The sequence below is a fragment of the Chiloscyllium punctatum genome, chromosome 13 (genome assembly GCF_047496795.1).
Source record: "Chiloscyllium punctatum isolate Juve2018m chromosome 13, sChiPun1.3, whole genome shotgun sequence".
Classification (NCBI taxonomy): domain Eukaryota; kingdom Metazoa; phylum Chordata; class Chondrichthyes; order Orectolobiformes; family Hemiscylliidae; genus Chiloscyllium; species Chiloscyllium punctatum.
The window spans coordinates 86,050,402-86,066,238 of NC_092751.1; the positions used below are offsets into that span (position 1 = coordinate 86,050,402).

Below are 15,837 nucleotides of genomic sequence, written 5' to 3' on the forward strand. Positions count from 1 at the left end.
GGAGTTTTGGCGCCGGCGCAGTTGCCACGTCGGTGAACACTGTGTGAGCGGGGACTCGGTGGCGTGTCCGCCGCGGGTGTTATAGGCAGAGTCCTCTCACGGTAAGCAGCCACGAGCCAGTACTCGCCGATGGAGCCTGAACTCAGGGTTTCGCCACACGGCTTAGGTGCTGAGGAGGGAGTCGTCAGAGCAGCCGGCGGAGCCTGAAGCTGCAGGCCCAGGCTGGAGGGGAGGCTGCAGTCGGGCACGGTGCCCTGTGACAGCACGGCGTGGAGGGAAGGCGGTCTGGGAGCACTGGCCGGGTCCCTCTATACCGGCTGCCCCTGACTCCCTGAAGGGCTTCAGTCTGCAGCCCCCACTTTTGCTCAGGGTTACCTTTGCCTCAGTGACTCAGGGCCCTCTGTTGCTGAAACTCACAACTACATTCAAACTCGACGTGACCGTGCACACATCACCATCCTTTTGTATTCTGCAGTTTAACTTAATCACTTGTTGCCTGTATCCTATCCCACATCAGGCCCTGCTCACCAGCGACACCCCTTCCATTTGTTGGTTCACTTACCCAGTGCTTCAGATTTACAAGTCTTAATTGTTTCCTCATCGATCCCCCTGCGGCCTTGTCCACCCAATCTCCCCTGACTCTGTGCTCCTCCTTGAACTCTTTCCATCTCTTTCTCCACCATAACCTGCCATGTTTGTTGACTGTGCCTTCAGCTGTCCAGGCACTCTGCCTGTTCACTGTCTCTCCAACAAGACTTGTTCAAGATGTCACCTTTTTGCTCAGATGGTGGAGCATTTGTGTCTGAGTCAGAAGATTGTTACCTTAAATCTGTCTCCAGACACAACCTAGCATGGTGCATCATGTAATTCCGAGGCATATGGCATACTTGGTGTTACTATAGTCTCCAGTGAGTCATTAAATTGAATCCTTGTTTGCAATCTCAGTTGCAATCCTGATGTCTTGGCCAACATGTCCTTCAATCAGTTCCCAAAACAAGTGAAACAAAAACAAATGCTGAAGAAATTTAGCAGGTCTAACATCATCTGTGGAGAGAGACAAATTAATGTTTTGATTTCAATGACTCTTTCTTTGTTGGTAAAAGAGTTATTAGATGCAAAATATTAACTGTGTTTCTCTCTCCACAGATGGTGCCAGACATACTGAGTTTCTCTGCTAATGTGTACTTCAGAACTCTGGCATCCACAGTATTTTGCTTTCACCCAGAATGTATAATCTAGTCAGTTATGTTGCTGCGCATGGAACTTTGATTTGTGTAAATTGTTGCCACATTTATAACACTAGAATACTTCAGGACTATGTAATTTGCTCTAGAATGTTTTGAGTTATGAACGAGGCTAAATAAAAACATGCCTAAAAGCACTCATCCAACTGGGGGAAGAGAGTCAGAGTTAATGTTTTAAGTTGGTCGGGTTTTCTTCATCTCTGTCTTTCTCAGACATTTCAATGTCCATTTATTCTCTTGTTCCTGGTGATTGCATGGAGGGTTCATTTGCTCTAAACCATCGCTATAGACAACGTGTTCATTGTGCCCTCTTTCGCCTCCTGCTCGGGTCTATGAACGCACTCTCCCTTCTGAGATGTTTTCTCTGCTCCCAAAGACCTATCGAGATTTGTGTTCTCTTACTCAGGGTCATTGTTCCTGCTCTTTCCCAGTTATTTGTCTGCAATCCCCGCATTGACTCTTACCCTGAAAGGCCAAGCTTCCAGTTTCTGTGCTCCCTTCCTGCAAGGTGCCTGTGTCTTCCCTTCCTTGCTAGAGATTTTTCTGATGCTCCTGTGGTCCAAATCTCCTGTTTTTCAGCCCCCTCCTGGAGACTATGCCCAGGATATAATCGTTCTCCTTTGAGCTGTTTTGTACTGCATTGTAATGCACTCCATTGTTGTGCCTCAGATGTGGATTTTTGTTTTGCAAAGTGCCCTCTTGAGATCGTGCTCATTACTGGATCGTGATGTTTGGGGCAGATGATAACTTGTACTTTCTTTGGTAATCAGCAATTTAATGACTGAATCTGATTTTTTCCATCTTAAAATTATTTCAAATGAATAGAAGTTGACTGCACATTGATCATTTCACTATTCCAATATCTAAGCTGGTTAGTTTTTGATTAGTGTTTAATAACTAATTTTTGATTCCTACAAACCTCTTGCTAATATTCCAGTGCAATGCTGAGAGTGTGTTGCATTTTGAGGTGCTACCTTTCAATTGAGACATTAACCTGAGGCCTAATCTGGATCTGTGCTTTCAGACAGATGTAAAACAGCAGTTCCCAAATGACAGGGGGCTGGTTTGGGTGGTGAAGTGGGGTTACTGAGACAGTGAATGGGATCATGAGCTCAGTGCTGTAAGCAGCACATTTAGCACCTGAGTCATTGATTCTTTTCCCCCGCCCCCCCCCCATTTTTCTGTCTTTGAATGTTTTTACTAGATTTGACCTTGGCATCCTGGTCACTGTTTTTCCCTTCTAAAGACTGTTTAAAGTCACATGTAGGGCTGCAACTACCCTCGGGCTTGGTTTGGCTGAGCTGTCAAGATTCCTCACTGCCTGCCATCACTTTATTTACTACTGTTTTCAGGGGATGGAAAAGGGGCTGCTCACTCTGCTTTTGGTGGAAGGATGAAAGTGGGTTTGATTGTGTGTGTTTGGAAGGGAAGAGAAGTTGATAACATGCATGGTGAGAGATATGGGAAGAGAGAAGGGCTGTTTACCGAGTGTGATGGGGAGGAACGAGGAGTTAGTGTGCATTGGAGAATGGAGAAGGTCCTCACAGCTTTCTGTTGCTGGCAGAAATCTCTGACATAAATCATTTTGTAAAAATATTGTTTTAAAATTCTATTCTCTCACAGTATGTAATATTAATTAATGAGTTATAAAATGCAAACTTTAGTAATTATATTGAGTGTTAATATGTTGCTTTTTTTGTTGGGTATCTGAGATCCTGTTAATTTCCAAGTGTTAAAAAGGGATCACATTGGAAAATATTTTTGGAAGACCTGATGTAAAGCCTCCCCAGTGGCACCATTGGAGAAAGAGCAGGAGATTTTTCTGACAATTTGTTTGCTGACCAATTTGTTTCCTTCGATTATTGTTACCAAAACAGATTTGCTGTCATTATTACATTGCTGTGGCCCTTTCTGTCTGCCAATTTGTTGACATGTTTCCTCGTCATATGAGTGACTGCACTTTAGAATATTTGACAGGCTGGAAATCGCCTTGAAATACCTGGGGTTGTGAAAGGTATAATGTAAGGGCAAATCTTTTTGCTGCTGTGAAAAACATCTCCCCATTACAGTCGTAAAAATACTTCAGGCAACCTCCTTGATCCTCATCCTTTGGAGATGATATCTTAGTTGTTCCCTGATGGGGCTGTGTTAGATTGTACTGGTTAGACCGAAACCCTAGACTTTTTTTTAATATATGTGCCTATTATGTTTCATGTGCATAGAGTTTTTTATTAATATTGGCAAATTTCCAGGCTAATCTGCTGTTTCCAGGGATATTCTAGTGTAATGGAGCATTTCTGTGCTGTGGTTGACATCTTTACAAAGTTGTGGAATAGTATATCTGGTGTATCAGTTGTATTGGCTTAAATGTGTGGTGATTGTAAAATTTATGCATAGTTTGGATGTTCTTTGCTAATGTCAGGTTGGTTTATTTTTGCAACAGTGCTGAATTTTATGTAAAGAACTTTAAAAAGCATGTCAGAATCCTGGCACATTTGCCACGTACTTTGTAAGCATCCAATTTGGAACCAGTAAACATGGGCACCTCTGCTTCATTTTCTTTTGTGCCAAATGGCAAAATCAGCCAGATGTCTTAATGCTTTAAATACAAAACAGCTCAACTTTGCAAACTGGTATTAAGTTGTTCAGTACCAATTATATTACTGATTTCTCTTGGTCAGCCCCACATGCAGAATAATGTTGTGGTCAGCTGGATGTTTTACTAGTTGGTTGTAACATGGGGTGGTTAGGGTTCGGGTTGAGGGGTGTGGCAAGATTATCTCCAGATCAGAAAGATGTATAATAGCAAGAAATAGCTTTCTCTCTTGTGCATTTTTTTGGACTTTGTTGTAGTTAAATATCTACCTATACTGTATTTATATAGAAAAATAAAAATGTTCATCAATGTTCCTGCAGGACCTGTCTTTCCGCTTTTGTGTGCAGTTTCCTCCCCATCCAAATTAAACAGGTTTGTCCACTTCCCATTTGTAACTAAACCTCTGCAACATAGGTGCTTCTGAGACATGTCTTCTGCTGCTACCAAAATTCTTGCCCCATCCTTAAATCCTTAGCTCCTTCAATGCCCTTCTACCCATCCTCCCCATGTTTACCATTGACAAGGTCCAGCTTATTTGAAATAACCTCACTCATTCTGGTATCCTGCACTGTCATTGCCCACATTTTCCATTGTATTTTAGTAACTTTAGCCTTAGACATTGACAATCTTGGTCAGCAGAATTTGCTGACTAGTCACACTCTTGACTGTTCTCTCCTTGTGCACTAATTTAGTTAGAAATTGCCTTACACATTACGTGTGAATGTGTTTTTATTTACTAATTAAACATCTTCCAATGTTAGTACGCACCTTGCAAATCTGTCTCTTCTACCAGAGATTGGGAATCTGGTATAAATTTATTGTACATATATATGTTAAGCAGGGCTTTGGTTTTTGTCTTAGGAGCAGTACTTGGACTTCAGCAAAATAATTACTTTGTGTTACTTTACAAAGTGATGTGCTGACCCTGCCCTTGTTCTTCATTCAGATCATAGGTTGAATGACAACATGATGTGTTATGTTGGATTAATTCATTATTGATTAAGGTGGCATCCTCATAGTTTAGAGCAACAACTACCTGCTATCAGTAATAGTTCCTCACTCTATCCAATTTTAGTAGTGTACCTGTACCAGCCAAAATCTAAAGCTTTAACCCATTATACACCATTCCAGCAGATAGCCAGTAACCATGAAAGTAAAGCATGCGCAACGGTCAGCAGACATTTTTGTGTTTGCCTTTCATCTTGCTGTTTTAATTTATGCACAAAAATGGATAAAATTCACATGCCCATGACATGTCAATGAGTATCTGGAACAGATGCCTAACAACAGTATTTATTAAAGTATTTAATTTTTAATTTACAAATAATGAATGTAATAATTATCCACATCTGGATTCCAAAGAAACCAGATGTGGTTAATTATTGGGGAACATCCCTTCCCTCCACCATTGACAACTATCTTTTTTAACTACAGTGCTTTTGCTTTTGTTTTAACAAGCCTACTCTGTTCACCTTTTGTACCTAATTTCAAGACCTTACTTCTAACCCACCTCCTTGATCACAATTTTAGTTCCTCCATTTCCCTTTCATTTCCTATGCACAGAGTATGTGGGGAAATGGGAGTAGGTTGGCCCCATGAGCCTGCTTTGCCATTTAATATGGTCATTGCTGAGCTGCGTAGCACCATTTTCCTACATGAACCCAATATCCCTTTGATATCTTTAAAACCTAGAAATCTATTGATCTCTGTCTTGGGTGTACTCAGCTGAGGCTGTGCAGCCCTCTGGATAAAAATTCAAAGATTCATAATCCTCTGAGTGAAGACATTCTACCTCCTCTCCATCTTAAAAGGCCTGCCTTTATTCTGAGATTGTGTTCCTTGGTTCTCCATTTTATGACCTATATTTCCTCATTTTAAAGGTCAAGGATTCTGTTTTCCTTTAAGAGTGGAGCTTTAAATAAATGCAAGATGCTGGCAGAAAACTTGTCATCTTCATTTTGAATATTAAAAATTTAAATTATTGTGGAGAAAAGCAGCTTAAAAGGTTTTAAATTAAGTTGAATGATTTGACTGCCAACTTTCTCCTGTAGTAATGGTTTCCTCTTATTTCAGTGGGGTGGTTGTGTTAATAAATGATTTAGCGGTTGACATAAAATGGTTAGCTTGCTGTTTTTCTCCAATTATTTTGTTATCTGAACATTTGTAGCAAATGAATCAATTCAAAATTTGAGGCTGTAATGTGGAAGTGTGAGACTGCATTTTACGAACATGGAAACGAAGATATGGGTCATTCTGGCATAAAGCATGTTTTGTTAACACAAATTGTGAACATTGTCTGGACAACACAAGCTTTCTACTGAATGGGTATGGTGATCTTGTAGAGCGCGATCTTGTACAGTATGATTTTCTATAGCACAGGGGTTGCAGAGAAACGCAACTGTTGCATTATAGCAGAACGGCCTGTAGTGGGGGACCCATGATGGGCAGGAACGTTATCACATAAAAGTTTTTAAACTGCTGATAAATGGTCGATCATCAACTGTACTCTTGTTTAAGAGTAGGAGTAGTAGATTGTTTGGTTAAACAATACGTTCTGCTGAAATTGGACGTGTGTGTTGATGAGTAAACATTTGAACTTCAAAGGCTGATTGCTGTTCAAGCTAGATATGAGAACTTTGTCTATACCAGGGCTGGGGAACCTGCGGCCTTTTAGGCCATTGTGTGGGGCCTTTTGGATGAATCCAAACTTTGCAGAATAAATCTTTTATTTTTAAAATCTTAAAATGAATGTATTTAAAATACCAGAGAGTAAAAGAAAATTCAACGAAATAATCCTCACAGACTGGCCATCACAATTTTAAAAATTGGTAAGTCATAAGGCTCCTAAAGTACTACAGATGGAATTAATTGAGCTCTTAGAAGATGACATTTTAAAGTCCTTATTTGACGCTGATTGAAATATGGAAAAATGCAATGGAATACCCATGCCTTCGGCAACATGCACGGAAAATGCTTTCTTGCTTTTCAACCCCTTATTACTGCGAATCTACATTCTCCGACTTAACCAAAATCAAGACGCCCTTAAGGTCACAAATGACGGATACCCACCTAGAGAATCAGCTAAAACTGCAGACCTCCATGCTGCAACCAAATATTCAAATGCTTTCCTACAAAAAGCAGTTACAACAAAGTCATTAAAAGGTTAGTTAACTTTAGAATTAACATTTTTTTCTTTTTTTTATTTAGTTAGTACATAGTAGTTAGATTTTTCCAAAATAATGTGAATTTTGAAGAATATATAATTGAAGTTTCTTGGATGTGGCCTTATTAGATTACAACTAACATAATGCGGCCTTCCAACAAGAAAAGGTTTCCCACCTCTGGTCTATGCTATTAAGAGCAGGGGTAGACTGGACAACCTCTTCTACACCAATGATTACAATGATGGCTGATCATTTGCCTTAATAACACTTTCTGCCTTTCATGCGAAAGCCAGTATTGCCTGAAAAACCAAAAATCTGTGAATCTGAACCTAGGTATTTCCACAACCCTCTGGATAAACAGTTCTGAAGATTTACAACCGCTGGAGAAATTTGTCCTCATCTCCGTGCTAAAGAAGAATATACTTCCCATTAAGGGAGTTCATCAGACTAATTCATGAGATGACAAGATGGCCCTCCAGGATGAGGAGACTGGGTCTGCATTCTGTAGAATTTAGAACGAGAGATGATATCATTGAAACACACACAATTCTACAGGGCTCAACAGGGTAGATGTAAGAAGGATGATCCCCCTGGCTGGAGAAACTAGGGCATGTAGTCTCAGAGGCAGAGGTAAGCCATTTAGGATTGAGACAAAGATTTTTTTCACTGAAGGTGGGTGAATCTTTGGAATTCTCTACCCCAGGGGCTATAGATGCTCAGCCATTAAGTATGTTCAAGGCAGAGATTAATATCGAGAAATTTATCAAAGACATCAAGCGGTATGGGAATAATGCAGGAAATGACATTGAGATTGTAATAGTTGAATGACAGAGCAGGCTCAATGGGCCAAGTGGACTTCTCTTCCTATTTCCAGGTTCCAATGTAAATGATTGGTGCCATATTCTAAGACCATGCCATTGTTCTTAATTCAATGTTCCAGATTCCCCAGCCAGAAGACAAACTATGTGTCTACTCCAGGTGTGGTCTTGCCAAACCCCTGTAAAATCTGTTAATTCAGAGAACATTTGAGTCTTCAGGTGTTATGGCTTTGATATTGCGTTTCTCTGGGAATCTAACTGTCTCACACATTCAAGCGTGGGAAGAAATAAATGTTTCGGTGCAGCATTGGAAGTCCGCAGGAAGGAGTATGTGATGTGAATAGGATAGTTGTATTTAAGGGGAAGCCAAATTAGTACTTTAGAAAGGGAATAGAGGATTTGTTACTTGACTGTGAAGGTTTATTCAATTGGACTAAATGGCCCTATTCTATATAATTTACTGAAGGATTGATAAAAGTGAGATACATGTGAATCTCCTATTGTGTTGCATATACTTAAGTGCCACATCTTGCTCGACTGGGACTGTTGTACCACATAAATTATAATCCTGTGTTGCTTTTCATAATTCAACGCTATATTTAGTTTCCAGTCAGTGTTTTCCAATATTTGACTTTTAAACATTATTCAAGATATAATATTGGAGACAAAATCACAGGGAACTTCACAATGTTTTTGTCTCAGTTAGTAAAGGATGCAGTTCTATTTATGCTAGAAGTACTTGTGTGTTAACTTCTTATTAAACAACCACTTCATTCAGCATTTCTGACAGGCTGGCTTTGATCAGCAGCCTGTTAATGGAGAGAATTACTTGTGTTCACCCACATCACCGCAACACTAGCAAGGTGACTCAGCTCACTGGTATCTCTTTCATCCTTTATGCCACAGGCAGTGAGGCAGTTTGTAGTAGATTGGAACTGACTTCAGCAGTGAAGACTTAGCCTTGAAGTCAGCTTGGGATCAGAACAATGCCACAAATCATCTCTGTCTATCTATCTGATCGGACCACTGATTCCTTGGAAATAATGTGCTTGCTCAAAGATAAAACTGTGCCAGTAATTTCTCAGTGATTCCCTGAGGAACTCCAAATTGCACCTTCCCACTATTTCTGATCTTGTTAACAATCTCTTCTCAGTTGAAAAAGGGCGTCTTGTTCCATGTGACTTTGACGTAAGTTATGTTGCAGTTTCAATTCAGACCCTTGGTCCTTTCTGGCTACCTGATTACATACCCATGAATCAGTGATCAATATCAACCTGAGTATCCCTGTGAAACTTTTCAGCTTATTTATTGGCATTTATAATGCAGTAAATGAACAACGTTTTCCTATTTTAGTTCACTTTTTGGAATGAGCTGTGTCAACTTATGAATTTAAATGCTGCACAAGCATTGCATGGCTTTTTTTATGTGCTCAAGAGCAACTAGCTTCTGGAAAAGTGGCTTTCTGCACATGTTTTGCAGACAGTCTTTTCATGAAGTCTGTATCTTAAATGTTCGTTAACTTTCAATTTAATAATCGCAGAGACATGAGCAAATGGAACTTACAACTACTTTTCTATGAACACTCTCCTCCTAGGATCATCAAATACTGCCTGAAACTTTCCTTTTCAATTTTATTTTCAGGATATCTTGCTGGGCAATCTTCTCTGTGCTCCCTCCACCACACTTAACAACCCTTGACCACGTTTTGCAAAGACAAATTATTGAATTTGGAGAAAAAAATTAGTTGATGTTTTTACAAAGCTCCAGCATTGTAATACAATCAGTGCAATGGTTATAGAATTTGATCTTTGAGGGCCCTCTTGTGGTATAGTGGTAGTGTCCCTACCACTGGACCAGGAGGGCTGGGTTCAAGTTCTATCTGCTCCAGAGGTGTGTAATAACATCTCTGAACAGGTTGATTAGAAAGATAGAAATTGTCATTTTGAGCTTGAATTAGAATCTGCAGGGTGCATTTTGAACTGCTTTACTGTTCTGGTGAAATACTCATAGTTGCTGGATCTTGTAGCATTGGTGGGAAAAATGAATTGCAATCAGTTAAGAATACCACAGGAGTGTTAATGTTGAGACGTCAGTATGTTTTCTTCACCCATAGTGTGCTGAAAAACTAGCTGGTGACAGATGGGTGCTTCTAAAAAATCCTGATCCACCAGATCACTGAAACTGAGTTTGTGAGTAGCAACATAAACACCAGAGTTGGTGTTCTGCATGTGTGAAATTCATTAAAGCAAGTGGTCATAGAGTCATAGAGATGTACAGCATGGAACCAAACCCTTTCGGTCCAACCTATTCATGCAGACCAGATAACCCAACCCAATCTAGTCCTACCTGCCAGCACCCGGCCCATATCCCTCCAAACCCTTCCTATTCGTATACCCATCCAAATGCCTCTTCAATGTTACAATTGTACCAGCCTCTACCACTTCCTCTGGCAGCTTATTCCATACACGCACCACCCTCTTTGTGAAAAAGTTGTCCCTTAGGTCTCTTTTGTATCTTTCCCCTCTCACCCTAAACCTCTGCCCTCTAGTTCTGGACTCCCCAACCCCAGGGAAAAGACTTTGCCTATTTATGCTAACCATGCCCCTCAATTTTGTAAACCTCTATAAGGTCACCCCTCAGTCTCCGACACTCCAGGGAAAACAGCCCCAGCCTGTTCAGCCTCCCCCTATAGCTCAAATCCTCCAACCCTGGCAACATCCTTGTAAATCTTTTCTGAACCCTTTCTAGTTTCATAACATCTTTCCGATAAGAAGGAGACCAGAATTGCACGAAATATTCCAACAGTGGCCTAACTAATGTCCTGTACGGTCGCAACATGACCTCCCAACCTTTGTACTCAATACTCTGATCAATAAAAGAAAGCATACCAAATGCCACCTTCACTATCCTATCTACCTGTGACTCCACTTTCAAGGAGCTATGAACCTGCACTCCAAGGTCTCTTTGTTCAGCAACACTCCCGAGGACCTTACCATTAAGTATATACGCCCTGCTACAACTTGCTTTCCCAAAATGCAGCACCTCGCATTTATCTGAATTAAACTCCATCTGCCACTTCTCAGCCTATTGGTCCATCTGGTCCAGATCCTGTTGTAATCTGAGGTAACCTTCTTCGCCGTCCACGACACCTCCAATTTTGGTGTCATCTGCAAACTTACTAACTATACCTCTTATGCTCACATCCAAATCATTTATGTAAATGACAAAAAGTAGAGGACCCAGCACCGATCCTTGTGGCACTCCACTGGTCACAGGCCTCCAGTCTGAAAAATAACCCTTCAACACACCCTCTGTCTTCTACCTTTGAGCCAGTTCTGTATCCAAATGGCTAGTTCTCCCTGTAGCAAGGTGAGATTTAACCTTGCTAATTAGTCTCCCATGGGGAACCTTGTCAAACGCCTCACTGAAGCCCATATAGATCACATCTACTGCTCGGTGCTCATCAGTCTTCTTTGTTACTTCTTCAAAAAAACTCAATCAAGTTTGTGAGACATGATTTCCCACAGACAAAGCCATGTTGACTATCCCTAATCAGTCCTTGCCTTTCGAAGTACATGTACATCCTGTCCCTCAGGATTCCCTCCAAGAACTTGCCCACCACTGACATCAGGCTCACTGGTCTATAGTTCCCTGGCTTGTCTTTACCGCCCTTCTTAAACAGTGGCACTACATTTGCCAACCTCCAATCTTCCGGCACCTCACCTGTGACTATCGATGATACAAATATCTCAGCAAGAGGCCCAGCAGTCACTTCTCTAGCTTCCCACAAAGTTCTAGAGTACACCTGATCAGGTCCTGGGGATTTATCCACTTTCATGTGGTTCAAGGCATCCAGCACTTCCTCCTGTGTTATATGGACATTTTGCAAGGTGTCACCATCTATTTCGCTACTTTCTATATCTTCCATATCCTTTTCCACAGTAAATATTGATGCAAAAAACTCGTTTAGTATCTCCCCCATTTTCTGCAGCTCCACACAAAGGCCGCCTTGCTATTCTTTGAGGGGCCATATTATTTCTCTAGTTACCCTTTTGTCCTTAATATATTTGTAAAAACCCCTTGGATTCTCCTTAATTCTGTTTGCCAAAGCTATCTCATATCCCCTTTTTGCCCTCCTGATTTCCCTCTTAAGTATACCCCACTTCCTTTATACTCTTCTAAGGATTCACTCGATCTATCCTGTTTATACCTTATATATGCTTCCTTCTGTTTCTTAATCAAACCCTCAATTTCTTTAGTCATCCAGCATTCCCTATACCTACCAGCCTTTCCTTTCACCCTGACAGAAATATACTTTCTCTGGATTCTTGTCATCTCATGTCTGAAGGCTTCCCATTTTCCAGCCATCCCTATACCTTTGAACATCTGCCCACAATCAGCCTTTGAGAGTTCTTGCCTAATACCATCAAAATTGGCCTTCGTCCAATTTAGAACTTTAACTTTTAGATCTGGTCTATCCTTTTCCATCACTATTTTAAATCTAATAGAATTATGGTCCCCCACTGACACCTTAGTCACCTGCCTGCCTTATTTCCCAAGAGTAGGTCAAGTTTTGCACCTTCTCTAGCAGGTACATCCACATACTGAATCAGAAAATTGTCTTGTACACACTTAACAAATTCTTTTCCATCTAAACCCTATGGCAGTCCCAGTCGATGTTTGGAAAGTTAAAATCCCCTACCATAACCTTATTATTCTTTCAGATAGCTGAGATCTCCTTACAAGTTTGTTTCTCAGTTTCCCTCTGACTATTAAGAGATCTATAATACAATCCCAATAAGGTGATCATCCCTTTCTTATTTCTCAGTTCCACCCAAATAACTTCCCTGGAAGTATTTGCAGGAATATCCTCCCTCAGCACAGCTGTAATGCTATCCCTTATCAAAAACACCACTCCCCCTCCTCTCTTGCCTCCCTTTCTACCCTTCCTGTAGCATTTGTATCCTGGAACATTCAGCTGCCAGTCCTGCCCATCCCTGAGCTATGTTTCTGTATGCTATGATATCCCAGTCCCATGTTCCTAACCATGTCGAGTTCATGGGTGGCACGGTGGCACAATGGTTAGCACTGCTGCCTCACAGCGCCAGAGTCCCGGGTTCAATTCCCGCCTCTGTGTGGAGTTTGCACATTCTCCCCGTGTCTGCGTGGGTTTCCTCCGGGTGCTCCGGTTTCCTCCCACACTCCAAAGATGTGCAGGTCAGGTGAATTGGCCATGCTAAATTGCCCGTAGTGTTAGGTAAGGGGTAGATGTAGGGGTATGGGTGGGTTGCGCTTCGGCGGGGCGGTGTGGACTTGTTGGGCCAAAGGGCCTGTTTCCACACTGTAAGTAATCTAATCTAATTCATCTGATTTCCCTGTTAAGCCCCTTGGTTTGAAATAAATGCAGTTTAATTTATTAGTGACCAGATTGTTCTCTGTTTAATGTTTCTGTAAAGGCTGCCAATTCAGACTACAGTGCAAACTATAAATTAAGGGCACTGAAAAGGCTTCCATTTTTTTTAAACACATGCCCTTGTATTCAAATTATGATTTCTCAATAAGTGTATTCTTTTGCTTGTTTATATAGATTTCTCTCTGCTTAAATGGTATTCCCCTGTTCGCTCTTGAATATACAGATATCCCACTTGACTGTTGAAAGCTGATGAATATTTAAATCGCAGGAACTCACTCTCCAAACTTAATTTCTCTCCATATGTCTTTACATTGAAATGAAATTCTTGTGCCCAAGATAAGACGGGTGAACTGTCCTCTCTCTCAACTCTAGCTGGTGACAACAGAGTTTAAATTTAAGAGGGCGGTGACATGGCCAATTTAATTAATAATCACACTGCTGTGTACAAATTGGTCTAAGATGTAAGCCAGCCAGTTAGCCAATGAGTTAGTTTTATTTCACACACTCAAGTAAAATTGCAGAAATCTGTAAAAGATTAATAGCTGCGAGTTGCAGGGTTTCTCATTGGAGCAGTATTGTCTGATAATTTTATCTTTTCCACCGAGAACTGGGGTTGATTCTACCTTAATGGTTGCAACATTGAAGCCTTGTGGTAGATTTTCAACTCGTAGTTTTTGAGGAAAAAATTCTGAGAGAGTGAGGGAGCTTTTGCTTCGTGGCAGTTTCCTTCTGTATTCTTAGATCAAATACAGTATGTTTTTCATCTGACCTCCGCCTTGATGCCACTGCCAAGCAGCTTGTGCTCACCTCAAATGCAACATATTAGCGATAATACCAATGTCCTTTTGCTTTGAAAAGTTATTTTTAGAAAGCTTTCAATACATGCAGTTGATGATCAACTTATAAATGCATGCATCCAGCCAGTGACATTTTACATTTTCATATTTTATCTGACACTTTTTTTTTAATAATGAAAGGCTGGTTCTGAAACTATACTGGATTTTCCAGCTGCACATAATCTTCCATAAGTAGCTGAAGCAAAATACAAGAGATGCCAAAAATCTGAAATTAAGGTGGGAAATGCTGGCACTTTGGCAGCACCATAGTGAGAGAAACAGTTCATGCTTGCAACCACTCACTCTTTATAAGAACATTGTGTGCTGTCTCTCATCAGGTGCTTTTTAATGATCGCTTTGATTTGTTCATAGGGTCATTTAGAAAACATGAAGCTCAAGGAGATTGAGAGGACAGCCATTCAGTCCTGGAGTCCTGCTTCTCACCATCCACTCTATTTGGCTACAGGTAACTTCAGACAATTTATCGAAACTGAAATTATAATAAACTGTTGCTGCTTTGGAATGAGTAGTAATCATCAATTATTGTGATTATTGAAGTGAAATGCATACTTCATGTCTTTGTGTGGAATTATGCTTAAAGAAATAATATTTGCTTTATTCCTACATTGTGTGAATTTACAAGATAATTTTTGGAGTATATATTTAGGAGAAAGTGGGATAATGCACTAGAAAATGGATTCATTTTCCAACTGATTATTCTTCATTAATATCAATTGTTCCAGGTCTAAGATGTAAGGCAGCCAGTTAGCCAATGAGTTAGTTTTATTTCACATACTGTGAAGTTCTTTCTGTTTTCCCCAGCAATGTGCCTCAGCACCAATATCAAATGGATAACCACTGTTGCATGAATGTGACTTTACCAATTTCATTTATAGCTTTTTCCTCCCTTAAGGTGACAAGTTGTGGACCGTTCGGTGCCACCCCAATCATTGGAATTGAAATTGTGACCAATCTAAACCTACTTCATGTTGGGTTCATACAACCAGAACTGATGTTTATACTTACAGATTGAGCTGAATTGAATACAACCTTTAGACTAAAGGATTTTGTGCATTGTACAATGCCTGATGACTTGAATGGGCTTTCAGCTCAATGTTTAAAGACCCCTGGTTATGTATAAGACTTAAGATAGAGGAGCAGAGTAACAATTTGGCCCAGTAAACCTCCTCTGCCATTCAAATTAATCATTGCAATCTTGGGCTTTGAATCCACCTTCCAGCCTCCCCCACATATCCTTTGAGTCCCCAAGAGACCATTGATCTATTTGTCTCAGCCTTCAATGTATTCTGTGGTGGAGCATCCATAACCCTTTAGAGTAGAGAATTCCATCGATCCTTGAGTGAAGTAACTTCTTTTCATCTCATTCTTAAATGATTGGCCCCTTATCTGAAGGCTGACCCCAACAGTTTACATTCCTTGACCAGAGGAAACAATCTCTCTGCGTCTACTGTTACAAGTCTCATGGCATTTATGAACTGCTCAGTGTCCTTAGTACAGTAACGTTAGAGAATGATTATGTAAATGTATCAGTTTTTATTTGAGGCATATTTTGCACTGCAGGTACCTCAGCTCAACAGTTGGATGCTACCTTTAGCACAAGTGCAGCGCTGGAGATCTATGAGCTTGATTTTTCAGATCCTTCACTGGATGCAAAATTGCGAGGGAGCTTACCTGCTACCAGTAGGTGAGTTCTTGATGCATGTGCCTAAGTGCTTGGTAATAAAATTAGACAACTTATTTTTTAA

At 40.6% G+C, this 15,837-nt stretch overlaps 1 protein-coding gene across 2 annotated transcripts in view; it reads left to right on the forward strand.

Moving 5' to 3' along the window:
* sec31b (SEC31 homolog B, COPII coat complex component) overlaps window positions 1–15,837 on the forward strand; it is an 84,909-nt gene continuing 69,072 nt past the window's right edge. For both annotated transcript variants that reach the window (XM_072583105.1, XM_072583106.1), the window contains exons 1-3: window positions 1–101; window positions 14,444–14,537; window positions 15,653–15,776. In XM_072583105.1, the coding sequence (XP_072439206.1) occupies window positions 14,459–14,537; window positions 15,653–15,776 (203 nt within the window). In that variant the 5' untranslated portion in view covers window positions 1–101; window positions 14,444–14,458. The remainder of the gene's footprint in view (window positions 102–14,443; window positions 14,538–15,652; window positions 15,777–15,837) is intronic.